Source organism: Neopsephotus bourkii, unplaced genomic scaffold (genome assembly GCF_033783945.1).
Source record: "Neopsephotus bourkii isolate Nb327-2 ecotype Australia unplaced genomic scaffold, CSIRO-AGI_Nbou_v1 NB_694, whole genome shotgun sequence".
In the NCBI taxonomy this organism is placed as follows: Eukaryota; Metazoa; Chordata; class Aves; order Psittaciformes; family Psittacidae; genus Neopsephotus; species Neopsephotus bourkii.
In genome coordinates this window covers 203928-220858 of record NW_026901193.1, presented here as the reverse complement: position 1 = coordinate 220858, position 16931 = coordinate 203928, and the positions used below count along the sequence as shown (strand labels likewise).

Here is a 16931-nt window from a genome sequence, read left to right as displayed (position 1 = left end):
ATTGGTTGTCGCTGTTCTAGCGGGTGGGGAGCGCCTGGTCCACCCTCGGGTCATGTGAAGAGTTGGCCACATGACCGTGCTCAGGAGCGGGATGGCGGCGCCTGGGGCGGTGGTGGCAGTTCCGCTGCTGCTGCTTAGGGCGGCGGCGGCGGCCGCGGCCTTGGGCTGCGGGTACAAGGTTGGGCCCGGCATGAACGGGGGGTACCGGGAACGGGGGCCGGGAGAGACTGAAGGGAACTGGGGGAGCCGGAAGAGAGCGGGTGGGAGAAGCAGTGTGGGGCTGGGAGAGGGAAACTGGGCCTGGGGAATGGGAAGGGGAAGTGCCCGGCATGGGCTGGTGTAAGAGGCTGGGACGGGGGCCGTAAGGGGAGATTGAGGGTACTGGGGCTGTCAGTGGTTCCTCTGCAACGGCTTCCTCCGGAAACACTGGGGGGGGGCGGGGGGGGGGAAGGATCCGACACTGCGTGGGCACAGCCCCGTATTGAGTCCCTTGAGAATCCGCCTGTGCCCGCAGTCCTGTCCCCCGACACGCCCCGACCTCCTCAACGTGCACCTCGTGCCCCACACGCACGACGACGTGGGCTGGCTCAAGACGGTGGAGCAGTATTTCTATGGAGGTGGTGTCTCTGTCACCGGGGGGGGGGGGGGCTGGTCCACAAGGCCACTGTGGGGGTGGAAGTGACGTCCATGAGGCCACCACAGGGACAGTGATGGCCCCAAGGCCACCATGGGGTTGGAAGTGACGCCCCCGAGGCCACCACAGGGAGAGTGGTGACATCCCCAGGGCCACCACAGGGGTGAAGCACTGCCAAATGCAGGTGGGGCAATTCTGAGACCCTTTTGTGTTCCCCCCTCCCATTATATGGCCTGGCTGTTACGTTCCCCCCACCCTCTGGCCATCACTGTGCCCCCGTCCCTGCCATGGCATAACCACCCCCCCGATGCCACTTGTGTCCCCATGGCTGTTGCCATGTCCCTGTGCCCCCCCCCCCGGTTGTCTCCATTAGTGCGAAACGATGTGCAGCATGCGGGCGTTCAATACATCCTGGACTCGGTTGTGGCTCAGTTGGTGGCCGAGCCCACCCGGCGCTTCACCTACGCTGAAGTGGCTTTTCTGGCTCGCTGGTGGCGGCTGCAGGACCAGGCCACCCAGAACACCGTGCGCCAGCTCGTGGAGCAGGGTGCGGGGGGACCTGGGGGTCCGAGGTTTCTGTGTCCCTGAGGACCATGGGGGGGCACATAGGAGGGGGTTGGAGGGGGTACACAGGGATATGGGGAGGGATTGGGATGTCACTAGGGGCACACAGGGACATGGGGCGAGATGTGCATGGTGGGGAGTGTGTGTGCATCAGGGTGGGGGGATGAGGAGCCTGGGGGGGAACCCAGAGGGACTTGGGGTGCTGCTGGCAGGAGGTGCCCCCATCCCCCTGTCCATGGCCCTTGTCTCAATACCCCAGTTTCACCCTGTCCCCTCTATCCCCACAGGGCGGCTGGAGCTGGTGGGGGGTGGCTGGAGCATGGCAGACGAGGCGGTCACACACTACAGCGCGGGACTGGAGCAGCTGGGGCTGGGCCGGGGCTTCCTGCGCCGGGAGCTGGGGCCCTGCGCCGCCCCCCGCCAGGCCTGGCAGATCGACCCCTTCGGCCACTCGCGGCAGAGCGCAGCCACCTTCGCGCAGGTGGGACCCCCCCCCAGCCCTCCTGATCCCCCGGGGGGTCCCCAGCTCTGAGCACCTCCTCTCTGCCCGCAGATGGGCTATGATGGGCTCTTCCTGGGCCGCGTGGATCACCAGGACAAGGCGCAGCGGGAGCAACGCCGGGAGCTGGAGCTGCTCTGGAGGACGACTGGGAGCCTCCAGAGCCCCGGCTCCGACCTCTTCACTGGTGGGAACCCCCCTCTGTGTCCCCATCTCAGCTCTCCCATCCCTGTGTCCCCATCCCAGCTCTCCTGTCCCTATATCCCCATTCCAGCTCTCCTGTCCCTATATCCCCATTCCAGCTCTCCTGTCCCCATATCCCCATCCCAGCTCTCCCATCCCTGTGTCCCCATTCCAGCTCTCCCATCCCTGTGTCCCCATCCCAGCTCTCCTGTCCCTATATCCCCATTCCAGCTCTCCTGTCCCCATATCCCCATCCCAGCTCTCCCATCCCTGTGTCCCCATCCCAGCTCTCCTGTCCCTATATCCCCATTCCAGCTCTCCTGTCCCCATATCCCCATCCCAGCTCTCCCATCCCTGTGTCCCCATCCCAGCTCTCCTGTCCCTATATCCCCATCCCAGCTCTCCTGTCCCCATATCCCCATTCCAGCTCTCCTGTCCCCATATCCCCATCCCAGCTCTCCCATCCCTGTGTTCCCATCCCAGCTCTCCTGTCCCCATATCCCCATCCCAGCTCTCCCATCCCTGTGTCCCCATCCCAGCTCTCCTGTCCCTATATCCCCATTCCAGCTCTCCTGTCCCCATATCCCCATCCCAGCTCTCCCATCCCTGTGTCCCCATCCCAGCTCTCCTGTCCCCATATCCCCATCCCAGCTCTCCCATCCCTGTGTTCCCATCCCAGCTCTCCTGTCCCCATATCCCCATCCCAGCTCTCCCATCCCTGTGTCCCCATCCCAGCTCTCCTGTCCCCATATCCCCATTCCAGCTCTCCTGTCCCCATATCCCCATCCCAGCTCTCCATCCCTGTGTCCCCATCCCAGCTCTCCTGTCCCTATATCCCCATTCCAGCTCTCCTGTCCCCATATCCCCATCCCAGCTCTCCCATCCCTGTGTCCCCATCCCAGCTCTCCTGTCCCTATATCCCCATCCCAGCTCTCCTGTCCCCATATCCCCATTCCAGCTCTCCCATCCCTGTGTCCCCATCCCAGCTCTCCTGTCCCTATCCCCATCCCAGCTCTCCCATCCCTGTGTCCCCATCCCAGCTCTCCTGTCCCCATATCCCCATCCCAGCTCTCCTGTCCCCATATCCCCATCCCAGCTCTCCCATCCCTGTATCCCCATCCCAGCTCTCCTGTCCCCATATCCCCATTCCAGCTCTCCCATCCCTGTGTCCCCATCCCAGCTCTCCTGTCCCTATATCCCCATCCCAGCTCTCCCATCCCTGTGTCCCCATCCCAGCTCTCCTGTCCCTATATCCCCATCCCAGCTCTCCTGTCCCCATATCCCCATCCCAGCTCTCCCATCCCTGTGTCCCCATCCCAGCTCTCCCATCCCTGTGTCCCCATCCCAGCTCTCCCATCCCTGTGTTCCCATCCCAGCTCTCCTGTCCCCATATACCCATTCCAGCTCTCCTGTCCCCATATCCCCATCCCAGGGCTGCTCCTACTCCTGTCCCCACCCCAGCCACCCAATCCCATGCTGACAAAGGGGGGGACCATCCCCAGGCATCCTCCCCAACCTCTACAACCCCCCCACGGGCTTCTGCTGGGACCAGCTCTGCTCTGACCCCCCCGTGGTGGATGGGGACAGCGAGGAGAACAACGTGGCCTCCATCGTCTCCACCTTCCTGGACATCGCCACCAAGCAGGTGGGTATGCAAGCACTGGGTACAGCTGAGAGGGTATCCCATAGGATTGGGGGGGTTCCTGACCTATCTTTGTGTCTGTTTCCCCCCCAGGCCAAGCATTATCGAACCAACCACATCATCATGACAATGGGCTCCGATTTCCACTATGAGAATGCCAACCTCTGGTTCAAAAACATGGACAAGCTCATTGCCCACGTCAATGCTCAGGTGCGGGGGCCCCCCACCATGTCCCTCCTGTTTGCTGTCATCCCCCCCCCCAGCCCCAGCTCACCCCATCCATGGCTTTTCCAGCAAGCCAATGGCAGCCGTGTCCACGTCCTCTATTCCACCCCATCCTGCTACCTGTGGGAGCTGCACCAGGCCAACCTCTCCTGGTGAGGCTCCGAGGGTGCAGGGGGACCCTGGGTTGGGGTGGGATGGATACATGGATACAGCCTGGCTTTCCCTTCAGGTCCCTGAAGATGGATGATTTCTTCCCGTACTCGGATGGGCCCCACCAGTTCTGGACAGGGTATTTCACCAGCCGCCCAGCCCTGAAGCGCTACGAGCGCCTCAGCAACAACTTCCTGCAGGTGGGAATGGCCCCAGGCATGGAATGGGGTGGATGGGAAGGGACCTTAAAGCACATCCAGGGACACCTTCCACTAGAGGAGCTTGCTCCAAGCCCTCTCCAACCTGGATGCTTCGTCCCAACCTTCTCTCTTCAACCCATCCCAGTGTCCCACCACCCTCACAGGGAAGAGCTTCCTTACATCCCAGCCAACTCTTCACTTTTCCGCTTGGAAGCTGTTCTTCCTCATCCCATCCCTTTTCCAAAGCTGCTCTCTTACAGCCCCCTTATGCACTGGGAGCTGCTCTAAGCCCTCCCTGGAGCCTTCCCATCTCCAGGCTCTCATTCCCAGCTCTCCCACCCTGTGCTCCCAAGGGCAGGAGCCTCCATCTCAACCCCTCCGCCCATCCCACAGATCTGCAGTCAGCTGGAGGCACTGGCAGGACCAGCAGCGCGGGATGGTCCCTATGGGCCTGGGGACAGCTCCCTGCTCCGTAAGTGCTGGGGTGGGACCCCTGGGACCCCCGCCTGCACCCCTTTAATGTCTCATTTGTCCCCTGGTAGGTGAAGCCGTGGCCGTGGCCCAGCACCACGATGCCGTGACCGGCACCGAGAAGCAGCACGTGGCCAATGACTACGCCAAGCAGTTGGCAATGGGGTGGGAGAGGTGCCAGGTAGGGCCCCACTGCTGGGGTTGAGGTGCAGGTGGAGCTGGGGGGGCACAGATGGTGTTTGGGGTGACATCACCGTGTTCATGGAGTGTGGAGATGGGTGACAGGAGCCAGTGCTCGAGCCCCTGACCCTGCCCAGTGCTTTGGGGGCCCACGGGGTGAGCCATGGGGGGACCCTCACGTGTCCCCCCCTTCTGCCAGCTCCTGGTCTCCAATGCCCTGGCCAGCCTCAGCGGCACCAAGGAAACCTTCACTTTTTGCAACAGCCTCAATATCAGCGTCTGCCCCTTGTCCGAGGCCTCGAGCCAGGTGAGTGGAGCCCCGGGGGAACCTGGGGGGGTTTGGAGGGGACCAGGCAGTGCTCATGGCCCTTGTCCCCATGTCCCCAGTTCCTCGTCCTCCTCTACAACCCGCTGGGGCGCCGCGTGTCCTGGCCCCTCCGCCTGCCGGTCCATGGAGCGTCCTACACGGTCACAGACCCCCGTGGCCAGCCCGTGCCAAGCGAGGTGAGCCCGGACCCCACATGGCCCCCCCTTGTCCCCGTGTCCCCAGCTCACCCTGTGCCCTCTTCCCAGGTTGTCCCCGTGTCCATCGCCACCCGTGGGCTGCGTGGGAATGATGCTGGGGCCATGCAGGAGCTGCTCTTTCAAGCCTCGGTGCCTGCTCTGGGCTTCAGTACCTTCACGGTGACACGGTCGCCCCATGGGGACCCCCGTGTCCCCCCTGTCCAGCCCCCGGTGCAGCCACAGCCGTGGGACATCCACAACGAGGCATGGGCCTGGCCTGGGGTTTGGTGGAGCCCCATTTCCCTTGTCCCAGTTAAACCAGTGCTGCGGTAACTGGAGGAGCTGGGGCAGGGGCAGACTTTGAAGCTGCTGCCGTCCCAACCCTGCAGCATCTCCGAGTGCTGTTTGACCCCCGCACTGGGCACATGAAGGAGATCCAGAACCTGGCCAAGAACATCTCGCTGCCCGTCTTCCAGAGCTTCTACTGGTGAGCACTGGTGGGGTCCCTCGCATGGGACCTTCCTCCACCACCTCTCACCGTCCCTCTCCTCCCAGGTACAACGCCAGCGTTGGCAATGACGACAGCTCCCAGGCTTCCGGAGCCTACATCTTCCGTCCCAACAGCTCCGAGCCCATCCCCGTCTCTGGCTCCAAGCAGATCTCCACATCCCTCGTGAAGGTGGATGGCCCCGGGGGTGCCCTCAGCTCTGGGGGTGCCCCTGAGGGTGCTGATCCCCCACTGTCGCCCTTGCAGAACGCGCTTGTGCAGGAGCTTCACCAGAACTTCTCCTCGTGGTGCTCCCAAGTGGTGCGGCTCCATGCGGGGCAGCCCTATGTGGAGCTGGAGTGGACCGTGGGGCCCATCCCCGTGGAGTGAGTGAGGAACCGGGGGGCAGTCCCGAGGAGGCGGAACCCGCCCAAACCCCGCTGCTCTCCCCCTGCCTGTCCCAGGGATGGCTGGGGCAAGGAGATCATCAGCCGCTTCCAGACGCCGCTGCAGACCCAGGCCCTGTTCTACACTGACTCCAATGGGCGGCAGATCCTGGAGCGCAGGTTGGAGCCAGCTCATTGTGACCCCCCCTGTGTCCCCCCCGATCCCATAACCAAGCAGTGCCTCATGCCCAGGCGCGACCATCGCCCCACGTGGGACCTGAACCAGACGGAGCCTGTGGCAGGGAATTACTACCCTGTCACCAGCCGCATCTTCATCAAGGTACCAGCACTGGGGTGGCAGCGGGGTCTGAGCCCAGGGCAGAACTCATCACACAGGTGCCTCTTCTGTGCCTGCCCATAGGACAAGAAGGTCCAGCTGACGGCGCTCACGGATCGCTCCCAGGGCGGCAGCAGCATCTCCGATGGCTCCTTGGAGCTGATGGTGATGGACCAGGATGCAGTGGGGGGGGGGGTGTCCTCGGGGGTGCCATAACCCCCCCTCCATCCCCATCCAGGTCCATCGGCGGCTCCTGTACGATGACAACCGCGGGGTGGGGGAGCCGCTGCTGGAGCAGGACCCGGCCCAGCGGGGTCTGGTGGTGCGGGGCCGCCACCTCCTGCTGCTGGACACGGTGCAGGCAGCGGCCGACGGGCACCGCCTGCGGGCGCAGGAGCTCTTCATGGCCCCGTACCCGGTGCTGGCGCCCGGGGGGGGCCCATCCTACTGGCCCAAGCAGCGAGTGCTGCGGGAGGTGAGGGCAGGGGCTGCGGGCGGTGCGGGGGGGGGGGGGGGTGTGCCCATCCCCGTCCCTCACTGTCCCCATCGCAGTTCTCAGCGCTGCGCCGGGAGCTGCCTCCCAGCATCCACCTCCTGACGCTGGCCCCCGGGGACGCTGGGACCCTGCTGCTGCGGCTGGAGCACCAGTTTGAGAGCGGGGAGAGCAGGAACAGCTCCCAGCCCGTCACCATCGACCTGCTGGTGAGCCCCGAACCCCCCGCCCGTCCCCAAGGCTTCCAGAGGTGACCCCATTCCTGCTCCCGCATGATTCCCAACATCCTTTCCCAGGACCTGTTCTCGGCATTCACCATCACCTCCGTGCAGGAGATGAGCCTAGGGGGGGACCAGCCCCTCGATGCCATCTCCCGCCTGGTCTGGACCCCGGCCACAGGTACTGGGGGAGCTTTAAGGGGGGGGCATGCAGGGGCTGCAGCTTCCCCTCACCCCTTCCCACTTCCCCATAGGTCCAGCCCAGTCCCAACCAGTGGCCAAACTGGACCCCCGGCAGGTGACGCTGCAGCCTATGGACATCAGAACGTTCCTGGTGCACTACGAGGGGCCTGGAGCAGCTCTGGGGGGGCTCTGAGCATCCCGGAGCCGGGTGGGGCACGGGGGGGTGTCTCTGTCCTGTGTCCCTCCCCAAGTGCATTAAAAACCACACCATTTCCTCAGGCGTTTAATGGGGGCACGAGGCAGTGCCGGGTCTGGGGGGTGCAAGGGGGGGCTCCCCCTCCTGCAAGCAGTGGCCCTGATGGAGGGAAGGAGGGTGAGGGGGTGGCAGTGGCCCCCTCTTGGCCCCCCTTCTTGCCAGACCCCCTTTATTCTGCACCCCCCCATTCCCAGCCCACCCCCTTGTCCTCTCTTCCCCCTTAAGCCCCTCTTCTTCCCAGGCCCCCTTTATTCTGCCCCCACTTTGTTCTCCCCTGCCCTCCCCACCTCCTTGTGCCGTTTGCAGGGGGAGGGTTCCACGTCGGCTCCTTGCAGTCGCTGCCTCCGTTTGTTCTGGAGCTGCTTCCTCTTCTCCTGCAGGGATGGGGAGATGCCGCCCCTGGGGGGGGCATGAGCCAGGGAGCTGCAGACCCCCCCCAGGCAGAGCACTGGACCCTTCCCTCCTCCCCACTTCCTTTAGGGCATCTTTATTCTCCCCTCGATTGGGGGGGGGGGGGACGGGGACATTTTGACCTTGGCTTGGTTCAGAAGAGCCCAACCCTCATGAGACCCACGACAAGCTCCTTACCCAGCCTTGGCCCGGGCTTTAGGTCCCCAAAATGCTTCTGGGTTTTCTGGGAATCGCTTCAAGCCCCTTTTCCTGGAGCTGGGATTGGCGTCAGCGCGGATAGCGAAGGAAGCCTGGAGCCTGGAGGGGGAGAGGGGCTCAGGGCTGCGCTGGGGGTGCTCAGGAACAGTTGTGGGGTGCCTGGGGCCGGTTTTGGGGCTCCCTGGGCCAGTTTTGGGGCTCCCTGAGCCTGTTTTGGGGCTCCCTGAGCCTGTTTTGGGACGCTCATCCCCTCCCCAGGGTCCCTACGTGGGCTCCACGGCGAGGATCCGGGCTGCGGGGCTGGTGTCTGTGAGCCGCTCGCGCTTCACCGGGTGCAGCCGCACCTGAGGAAGAGGAGGAGGATGATGATGGGGGGGCAGGCCTCCAACCCTGCCCCATACTGGGGTGTCCTGGGGGGGGTCCCCAAGGTACCCCCCCCTCACCCAGCAGCGCAGGATGTCCCAGAGCACAGCTGGGGGCGCATTCGTCTTCACTGCGGTCCTGCAGGCATGGGACAAGGACACGCGGTACCCGGCGTGCAGCAGCGCTGAGCTGGGGGGGACACACGGGGTGGGGGGAGTCACAGAGGGGGTTTGGGGGTCAGGGATGGGAGTGGGGGTGCAGGATTGGATTTGGGGCGTGGGATGAGATTTGGGGGCGTAGGGATGGGATTGGAGGGACAGGATAGGGTTTGGGGTGCAGGGATGGGCTAAGGAGGGGTTTTTGGGGTGCCCTCACCTGAACTGCAGCAGTGATGGGGTGTTGCAGTGGATGGTGCTGCTGAGCCCCTCCAGGGTGTAGTACAGGGGCACATCGCTGAGCTCCTGCCCATGGGGAGCAGCTGAGTCAGCCCCAGCGCTGGGAGGGGGGACAGGACTTGAACCCCCCCCCCCAAATGCCCTCCCCCCAAGTACCTCGGCGATGCTGCTGAGCACCCCCTGCATCCGCTCCTGCGTCTGGAAGCGCTGGGGGCTCCGCTCCAGCGCCGCCAGCACCCGCTGCACGAAGGGCACGTCATGGAGCGGCTCAGCCCATATGGGACCACCCAGCTTGGGGGGGGATAGGGGGGTCAGTGATGGGGTACAGGGGGACACGAGGGGTCAGCGATGGGGTACGGGGGAGCACCAAAGGGACACTGACGGGGGCACACACGCACCCACCTGGTGCCGCTGTTGGCAGAACTCACACGTGGGCCCCACAGGTGGCCCCGTGGCTGCCCCGTACTTGAAGCTGGAAGGGAAGAGCTGAGGTGTGAGAGGTCCCCCTTATCCCAGGCTCCCTCCCTCACCCCGGGCACACACTGCCCCCCCACTGTACCCGTTGCCATGGGCTGTGGCCTTGCCCATGCGCTGGAGGTGGTGGGTGCCGCAGCCAACGCAGTGGTACACCAGAGCCTGCTTGCTGCAGGGGCGAAAGCAAGGGGAGGGGGGGTCACAGGGTGCACCCCTCTCGCTGCGGTCCCCACCGCGTCTCCCCCCTCACCTCGCCGAGGCTTTCACCTTCGCCTGCCCCGTGAAGACCCGCACGAAGACGCGGATGTAGAAGTCGGCGCTGACGGCGAGCAGCGGCGCGATGAAGCGCTGGTAGCAGTTGGCTCTGCTGTCCAGGCTGTGCAGGACTATGCGCAGGGCCTGGCCACGGCGGAGACACGGAGGCCATGGGGACACCCCTGACCTCCCCCCCTTGTCCCCACACTCACCAGGGACCCCCCCCCGCTCACCATCTCGTGGCAGAACTTGCCCTTGAGGGACACGGCACCGTACTTGCTGTAGGAGGTCTCAGCGTTGTTCCCCGCCAGCACCCCCATGTCCGTGCAGGTCACACACAGTAACCCTGGCCAAGGGGGGGAAAAGGGTTCAGGGGTGCTGCCACGAGCACCCCAATGTGGGCCCCCCCCCCTCGGCCCCAGCTCACCTCCTTCGCTCACAGCTTGCACAGCAGCATCAAGGAAGTGCGCGGGGCTGCCGTAGGGGTCCAGGTCGATCACATCAAAGGGCTCCCTGTCAGCTTTGCACTGGTACATCAGCATCCTGGGGGGAGGGAAAGGGGGGTCCTGGTTTTGTCAAACCCCACTATGGGACGCTCCAATACATGGAGGGGGGGAAAAGCCTGGTGGGGAGGTTCCTGAGGGTGCTCAGGGGGCGTTACCTGGCATCAGCCATACTGGGGGTCACCAGGGCCCCCACCCCATTGAAGGCCACGTTGCGCTCAATGAGCCCCACAGCCTGCGCTGAGCAGTCGTTGGCCACCACGGCCCGAAGCCCCGGCACCTCCTTGGCGAAGCGGATGGAGCGGAGCCCCGAGGCCGCCAGCGCCTCCAGCACCCGCAGCCCCCCCTGCAAACACACAGCGCTGCCCATGGGCTGCCATGGCGGGGGACACCCCAATACAGGGAAAAGGGGAATCCCCCCCCTGTGCCCAGCACCTCGCACACTTCTCCTGCCTTCACCACCCGTGGGGGGCTGGCACTGGCACCATCACCCTCCTCCAGTGGTTGGGGGCTTCCTGCATCCGTGCTCTCCTCCCCAGGGGCAACAACTGGAAAAGGAAGGATTGGGGTGACGGATTACCTCCCCCACACTGAGCAAACGGGGGGCCTGGGGATGGGGAGCCCAAGGTGGCTCCTACCCCAACGGCACCCATCCCAATGGTACCTACCCCAGCGGTACCTACCCTGGATCCCCTTTGGCTGCAGGAGGAGCCGAGCGAATTCCGTCAGCACAGCGCAGCTGAGAGGGAAGCGATGTCAGGAATGGGGGTAGGGGAGAGTAAGGATCACCCCAATACCCCCATGGGGTACCCCCAAGACATCCCAAACCCCCCACCGACCCTCCTGAGATGCCCCAGAGCCCCCCTGGCCCTGCTCACGTCAGGTCCCGGTTGAAGCCCTGCACCGGGTTGTAGAAGACCTCATTGGCGCTGGGGAAGAGGATGGTGGCTCGGCCCTCGGAGATCAGCGTCTCGCTGGCCCGGGGGGAGCCCTCAGGGGCTGGGGGGGACCCGGGGCCGTTGGGGGAGGCCCCGTCCATGGCAAACCGGCGGCAGAGGGGGCCTGGGATGCCTCGTTGAAGGGTCCTGAAGGCGGCTGCTGCTGGGGCGGGGGGCAGTTAACGCGGGAGGGGAGGGGGCACAGAATGGGACCGAGGGGTGACTCCCCCGGCAACCACGTGGCGCGGGACGAGGCCGGGGGTACCGGAACCCGCGCCCCTCCGGCCACACCCCCTTCAGGTCCCGCCCCTTTAAGTCCCACCCCCTCCCCCCACCGCCCCCCCTCCCTGCTCCCCCTCTCCCGGTTCTCACCTGCCCCGCGCATTCTCCGCGCCGTAGCCCCCCTTCACATGGGCGCCGCCATGTTGCGGCGGTCACGTGACCGTAGGCGAACGGCACCTCGCAAGGGTCATAAGACCTTGGCCTCCCCGGGGAGGCGGTGAGGATCCCAGAGGGAAGACCCCGGCATATTCCTGCGGGAATTCGGCCCGGGAGCTCCCGTTTGATCCGGCGGAGGGGGTCGGGACAAGCAGCTCTGCCCATTCCCGCTGCCAGCCCTGCTCCTGGTGCAGAAGGAGGGGGGGAAGGAAGGGGTTGTGGGTATTCGGCGCTCGGCTGGTCGCGCCTGCGCACGCGCGCGTGCGGCGCCGGGCGGTGCGGCGCTCGGCTAATCGCGCCTGCCGCACAATGAATGGCCGCTGAGCGCGGCGGGGACCCGGACGGGCACCGGGAGCGGCCGGAGCCGAGGCTGAGCCCCCCCCGCCCTCCGGTAAGGCGGGAACCCCCCCCCCTCCGCCTGCCCCGCACCCGCCGCCCCTCCGCTCCCGTTCCCCCGAGCCTGTGGCACCCCCCCACCCCCTTCCCCGCTCCCAGTCGGCCACCACCCCCCCCACCAGGCCTCGGGGTCCCTTCTGCCGCCAGCCCCGTTTTTGGGGGCTTAACCGTTCCCCCCCCCATAAAACCCTTGTGGGTGCCGCCCCCCCCACCCCCCCAAGACCGGAGGTCTTCTCTGTCTCCAATGCAGGGTGCGGGCTGTGTCGTCCCCCCCCGTTCTACCCGCGTTTGGGATCTCCCGGTGCGCCCCCCACCCCCCCAAGTGTGGGGCCCGTTCACGTGGGAGGATCCCATCACGCCCCTGCCTAAAGGGCGGCTGTGCCCGTGCCACCCCCCCCAGGCACCCCCAAGTGCTGGGGACCCCCTTGGCCTGAGCACCCCCATGTCCTCAGGCTTAGAGAGCCCTGAGAGTCCCCATGGCCAAGGGGGGGGGCCCTCGGGGGGGGCCCTCCCTCCTTAACCCCCTGTTTTGGGAGGTCTCTCCCCCACCTCGGGTTGTTCTTGGGGTGCTGTGGGAGGCTCTGGGGTTACCTCCCATGGGCTGACTCATGCCTGGTCTTTGCCTTGTCCCTTCTCTGTCCCCATCCCCTTGTGCCTTGTCCCCCCTCTTGTCTCTGCCCTTCTCCATGTGTCCATTTGTCTGTCCCCTGCTCTGCTCCCTGGGTCCCTGTTCCCACATATCCCCCATTTCTGTCCCACTTTCTTCTGTGTCTGTTCCTATGTGCCTTCCGTGTCCCTGTCCCTATGTGTCCCCCATACCTGCTTTGCTCCTTATGTCCCTGTGTCCCTACATGTCCCCTATTTGTCTCCCTCCTCTCTGTACTCATGTCTCCCATGTCTGCCCCCTATCCCTGTGTGCCCCCACTTCTGCCTTGCTCCTTGTGTATTCTTGTCCCTCATGTCCCTGCATGTCCCCTGTGTTTGCCCCCATTCCCTCTGTGTCTGTGTCTGTGTCCCTATGTGTCTTTGTTCCTATGTGTCCCCCATGTCTGCCTTGCTCCTTATGCATCCGTGTCCCTACACATGCCCGTGGCCCCGTCCCCGCAGGCTCCCGTTGGCTCCTGCCATGGCTCAGACACTGCAGATGGAGATCCCCAACTTTGGGAACAGCATCCTGGAATGCCTGAACGAGCAGCGGCTGCAGGGGCTCTACTGCGACGTGTCGGTGGTGGTGAAGGGCCACGCGTTCAAGGCTCACCGCGCTGTGCTGGCCGCCAGCAGCTCCTACTTTCGGGACCTTTTCAACAGCAGCAAGAGCGCGGTGGTGGAGCTGCCGGCCGCCGTGCAGCCCCAGTCCTTCCAGCAGATCCTCAGCTTCTGCTACACGGGCCGGCTTAGCATGAACATGGGGGACCAGTTCCTGTTGATGTACACCGCCGGCTTCCTGCAGATCCAGGAGATCATGGAGAAGGGGACTGAATTCTTCCTCAAGGTCAGCTCGCCCAGCTGCGACTCGCAGGGGCTGCACGGCGAGGAGGCTCCTTCCTCCGAGCCCCAAAGCCCCGTGGCTCAGACCTCGGGCTGGCCCTCGGGCGCCGCGGCGTTGCCGCTGGTGTCGCGGGTGAAGACGGAGCAGGGGGAGCCCGACGGGGTGCAGTGCACCTTCGTGGTCAAGCGCCTTTGGGACGGCGGCTCCAAGGATGGCGCCGCCGGCGGCGGCAACGGCAGCCGGAAGATGGCCAAGTTCTCCGCGCCGGAGCCGGGGCGGCAGCCGCAACCTGCAACCCCCACAGCAGGACCAGCGCCGGCCCTGGTGGCACCGGCCCCGGTGGCTCCCGGTCCCAGCGCTGCTGATCAGACCAGCCCCGGAGGCACGTCCAGCGCCTACACGAGCGACAGCCCCGGCTCCTTCCACAACGAGGAGGATGAGGAGGAAGATGGGGGAGAGGAAGGCTCAGACGAGCAGTACCGCCAGATCTGCAACATGTACACCATGTACAGCATGATGAATGTGGGGCTGGCAGGTGAGGCTCCGCCCGCCGCGGGGCGTGGTCTGCGCAGGGGGCGACACCCATTGGCTGAGGCCTGGCGAGTCTCCGCCTATATGGTGGGGGAAAGGGGGCGTGGCGAGACTCCGTCCATTGGGTCGTGGTCCTGTTAGGCCCTCCATTGTGGGTCTGGTCGAGTAGGGCTCCGCCCACAAGTCACACCCACCCAATGGTGCGTGGGGGGAGTAGGTGGGGTTTCCCCCAGAGTCACGCCCCTGTGGGCGTGGCTTGTCGCTAAGGGTGGCGGGAGGGGCACACGAGGTGTCACCACGTGTCTGCCCCCACCTCATATCCCCTCGGGGGCTCTTCTAGAAGCTTCCACAGAGGTTGGGGATGCCTCTGGGTTCCAGACCCCACTGACCCTCCCCTTGTGTCCCCCCCCCCAGCCGCAGAGAAGGTGGAGGCTCTGCCGGACCAGGGCACGTCGGAGCCGCGCACCCGCGTGCGCGTGCGGCAGGACTTGGCCTCGCTGCCGGCCGAGCTCATCAACCAGATTGGGAACCGCTGTCACCCCAAGCTCTACGACGAGGGGGACCCGGCCGAGAAGCTGGAGCTGGTCACAGGTACACCCAGAGGGCCCCATGGGGAGAGGAGGGGAGAGGAGAGGACGGGGTCCCCGCTGGGGGCCTGGCCCTGCTCACCCCGTGTGTGCGTCCCCCAAAGGCACCAACGTGTACATTACACGGGCACAGCTGATGAACTGCCATGTCAGTGCGGGGACACGGCACAAAGTCCTTCTGCGGCGGCTCCTGGCCTCCTTCTTTGACCGGTAAGTTGGGCCCCAGCACCTGGTTTTGGGGTCTCTATGGGATTTGGGGGGGGTGGGTGCTCAGGTTCTGACCGTGGTTTTCATCCCTTCCTTACCAGTAACACCCTGGCCAACAGCTGTGGCACTGGCATCCGCTCATCCACCAATGACCCCCGGCGGAAGCCGCTGGACAGCCGGGTCCTGCACGCTGTCAAATGTGAGTGGGGGGACAGGGGACACCCCAGGAGAGCAGGGGTGGGCAGAGCCCCAGGGGGAGATGAGCAGAGGACTCAAACAATGAAGAGAGGGAGCTCAGAGGGTGGAGGAGACCCTAGGGAGAGCGGACTTGAGAGTAATAGGCAACTGGGGAGCCCAAGGGCTGGGGGGATCCCACCATGGACCCCAGGAGCTGCCCGTCACCCCCATTGTGTGTGTGTGTCCCCAGTTTACTGCCAGAACTTTGCGCCCAACTTCAAGGAGAGCGAGATGAACGCCATCGCCGCTGACATGTGCACCAACGCGCGGCGCGTGGTGCGCAAGAGCTGGATCCCCAAGCTCAAGCTCCTGAGCGCCGAGGGCGACTCCTACACATCCTTCATCAACGAGGCCGGGAAGCTGGAGCCTGACATCATGGGCCCCGAGCCTGGCTTCGATGCCAGTGCCCACGAGGGCGAAGCGGGAGCCCCTGGCGAGGGGCTGCAGTGACCCCCCTCCAACCCCCTGGGGACACCCCACTGCAGTGGGGAGCCCCCCCTGCCAGGTGGGGACCCCAGCGCAAGGTAGGGATCTCCCTACCAGGTACAGACCCTGTCACCAGGTAGGGACCCCTCTGCCGGGTTGGGACCCCGTAACCAGGTAGGGGACCCCATCACTAGGTAAGGAACCCCCCCTCCAGGTAGGAGCCCTGTCCTAGGTAGGGCGGCCCCATCAGGTAGGGCCCCCATAACCAGGTCAGGACCCCATCAATAGGTAGGGGACCCCCCCTCCAGGTGGGGACCCTGTCACCAGGTAGGGGACCCTCCCCTCCAGATAGGGTCCCCCTTGTAGTAGTGCCCTATGGTTACATGGGCACCCCCACCCGGTGGGCACTCTCACTGGGGATGACCCCTTTGATGGTGGAGGGATCCATGTGGTTGCATGGCCCCCTCCTCCCAGGGGGTGTGTGTCATCCCCCCCCAGGGGCAGGGACCCCCCATCCCACCCCATGGCGCTGCTGAGGGGTCTGGTCACCCCCCCGGGAGGGCCTGGGGCTTTTTGGGGGCAGGGTGACAGCAGCTAAGGCCATTGCCCCCCCCCCCAGCAGTTTTGGGGGGGGTTGGGAGGGCTGGGGCTTTTATCCTGCTCAGGCACCAGATTTGAGGTCCCACGTCCCCCCCCAGGTGCCCCATGGCGCCTCTGGGCCCCACCCCCCTCTACCCCTCCCCAGGGCTGACATTTCTCCATGTGGGTCCCCATGTATCCCTTCCATGGGGCCACTGTCTCTGCAGGCAACCGCATGTGTCCCCCCCATGTCCCCCCTCCCAATTGGGGACCAGTGTCTCTCTGGGCGTCCCCCCCCGAATGTCCCCCCAGCATGTGTCCCCCATGTCCCTGTGTCCCCCCCCTCCATGGGGCCAGAGTCTCCAGGTGACCACGTGTGTCCCCCACTTGTGTGTCCGTCCCCTGGGGGAGGGCAGCTCTGGGTGTCTGTGTTTTGTGTCCCCCCCCTTCCCTTGTCCCCAGCTCCCCCCACCGTGTCAGAAAGGGGGGTGTCCCCTGTCGTCCCGTCCCCCCCCAGCTGGGCAGGGCAGGGCTGAGCCTGTGTGTGGGGGCCCCCCAGTGTGGATGGGACCCCCACAACCTGCCCTGAGGAGCAGTTCCCCCTTCATTACCCTGTATTGGGGGGGGTGACACCCCCATGTTGCCCCTGGGGGGAGTGACTTGGGGGAGGGGCACAGGTTGGAATCCCACTTCTGTTAAGGGGGGACACGCAGAGAGACCCCCACACCCCCTGCAAGGCTTTGCACCGGCTCTGAATGGGGAAACTGAGGCACAGATTGGCAGGCGCCCCCCCCCCCATTGTGTAGATGTGGGGCTGAGGGGTAACCCAGGCATCCTGTGGGCCCCCCCCCCCAACCCCAGCAGCCCCCCCCTCGCCCCCCAACAGGTCTCC

The 16931-nt window shown here is 65.3% G+C and overlaps 3 protein-coding genes across 5 annotated transcripts; 2 read left to right on the top strand and 1 right to left on the bottom strand.

The window, feature by feature from the left end:
* The first annotated feature begins 91 nt into the window (after positions 1 to 91).
* MAN2B1 (mannosidase alpha class 2B member 1) lies at positions 92 to 7564 on the top strand. The gene is made up of 24 exons (XM_061353767.1): positions 92 to 274; positions 395 to 617; positions 1008 to 1181; positions 1486 to 1679; positions 1752 to 1884; positions 3383 to 3525; positions 3616 to 3732; positions 3817 to 3899; positions 3977 to 4097; positions 4491 to 4569; positions 4640 to 4749; positions 4948 to 5055; positions 5136 to 5252; positions 5322 to 5516; positions 5642 to 5739; positions 5808 to 5931; positions 6007 to 6125; positions 6204 to 6305; positions 6378 to 6465; positions 6547 to 6627; positions 6701 to 6937; positions 7015 to 7164; positions 7252 to 7354; positions 7428 to 7564. The coding sequence occupies exons 1-24, from the start codon at positions 92 to 94 to the stop codon at positions 7547 to 7549; spliced, it is 3204 nt and encodes a 1067-aa protein (XP_061209751.1). The 3' UTR covers positions 7550 to 7564.
* A 59-nt stretch (positions 7565 to 7623) lies between these two features.
* TRMT1 (tRNA methyltransferase 1) lies at positions 7624 to 11655 on the bottom strand. Of its 2 annotated transcripts, none has more exons than XM_061353805.1 (17): positions 11522 to 11655; positions 11090 to 11309; positions 10895 to 10950; positions 10647 to 10759; positions 10370 to 10557; positions 10136 to 10251; positions 9942 to 10054; positions 9704 to 9852; positions 9539 to 9622; positions 9382 to 9451; positions 9136 to 9270; positions 8960 to 9045; positions 8665 to 8773; positions 8489 to 8565; positions 8201 to 8320; positions 7900 to 8011; positions 7624 to 7711 (listed from the first exon to the last, which is right to left on the bottom strand). In XM_061353805.1, the coding sequence occupies exons 1-17, from the start codon at positions 11532 to 11534 to the stop codon at positions 7640 to 7642; spliced, it is 1833 nt and encodes a 610-aa protein (XP_061209789.1). In that variant the 5' UTR covers positions 11535 to 11655; the 3' UTR covers positions 7624 to 7639. The 2 variants fall into 2 exon arrangements, with proteins under 2 accessions (XP_061209789.1, XP_061209788.1); XM_061353804.1 differs by having other exon boundaries at positions 11090 to 11312; positions 11522 to 11652.
* A 179-nt stretch (positions 11656 to 11834) lies between these two features.
* On the top strand, positions 11835 to 16012 carry NACC1 (nucleus accumbens associated 1). 2 transcript variants are annotated; one of them, XR_009725465.1, is made up of 7 exons: positions 11835 to 11978; positions 13091 to 14007; positions 14418 to 14594; positions 14695 to 14800; positions 14899 to 14996; positions 15225 to 15654; positions 15788 to 16012. XR_009725465.1 is itself a non-coding variant. In XM_061353806.1 (6 exons), the coding sequence occupies exons 2-6, from the start codon at positions 13110 to 13112 to the stop codon at positions 15482 to 15484; spliced, it is 1539 nt and encodes a 512-aa protein (XP_061209790.1). In that variant the 5' UTR covers positions 11835 to 11978; positions 13091 to 13109; the 3' UTR covers positions 15485 to 15774. The 2 variants fall into 2 exon arrangements, 1 of the variants encoding a protein (XP_061209790.1); XM_061353806.1 differs by lacking the exon at positions 15788 to 16012 and having other exon boundaries at positions 15225 to 15774.
* The last annotated feature ends 919 nt before the right edge of the window (positions 16013 to 16931 follow it).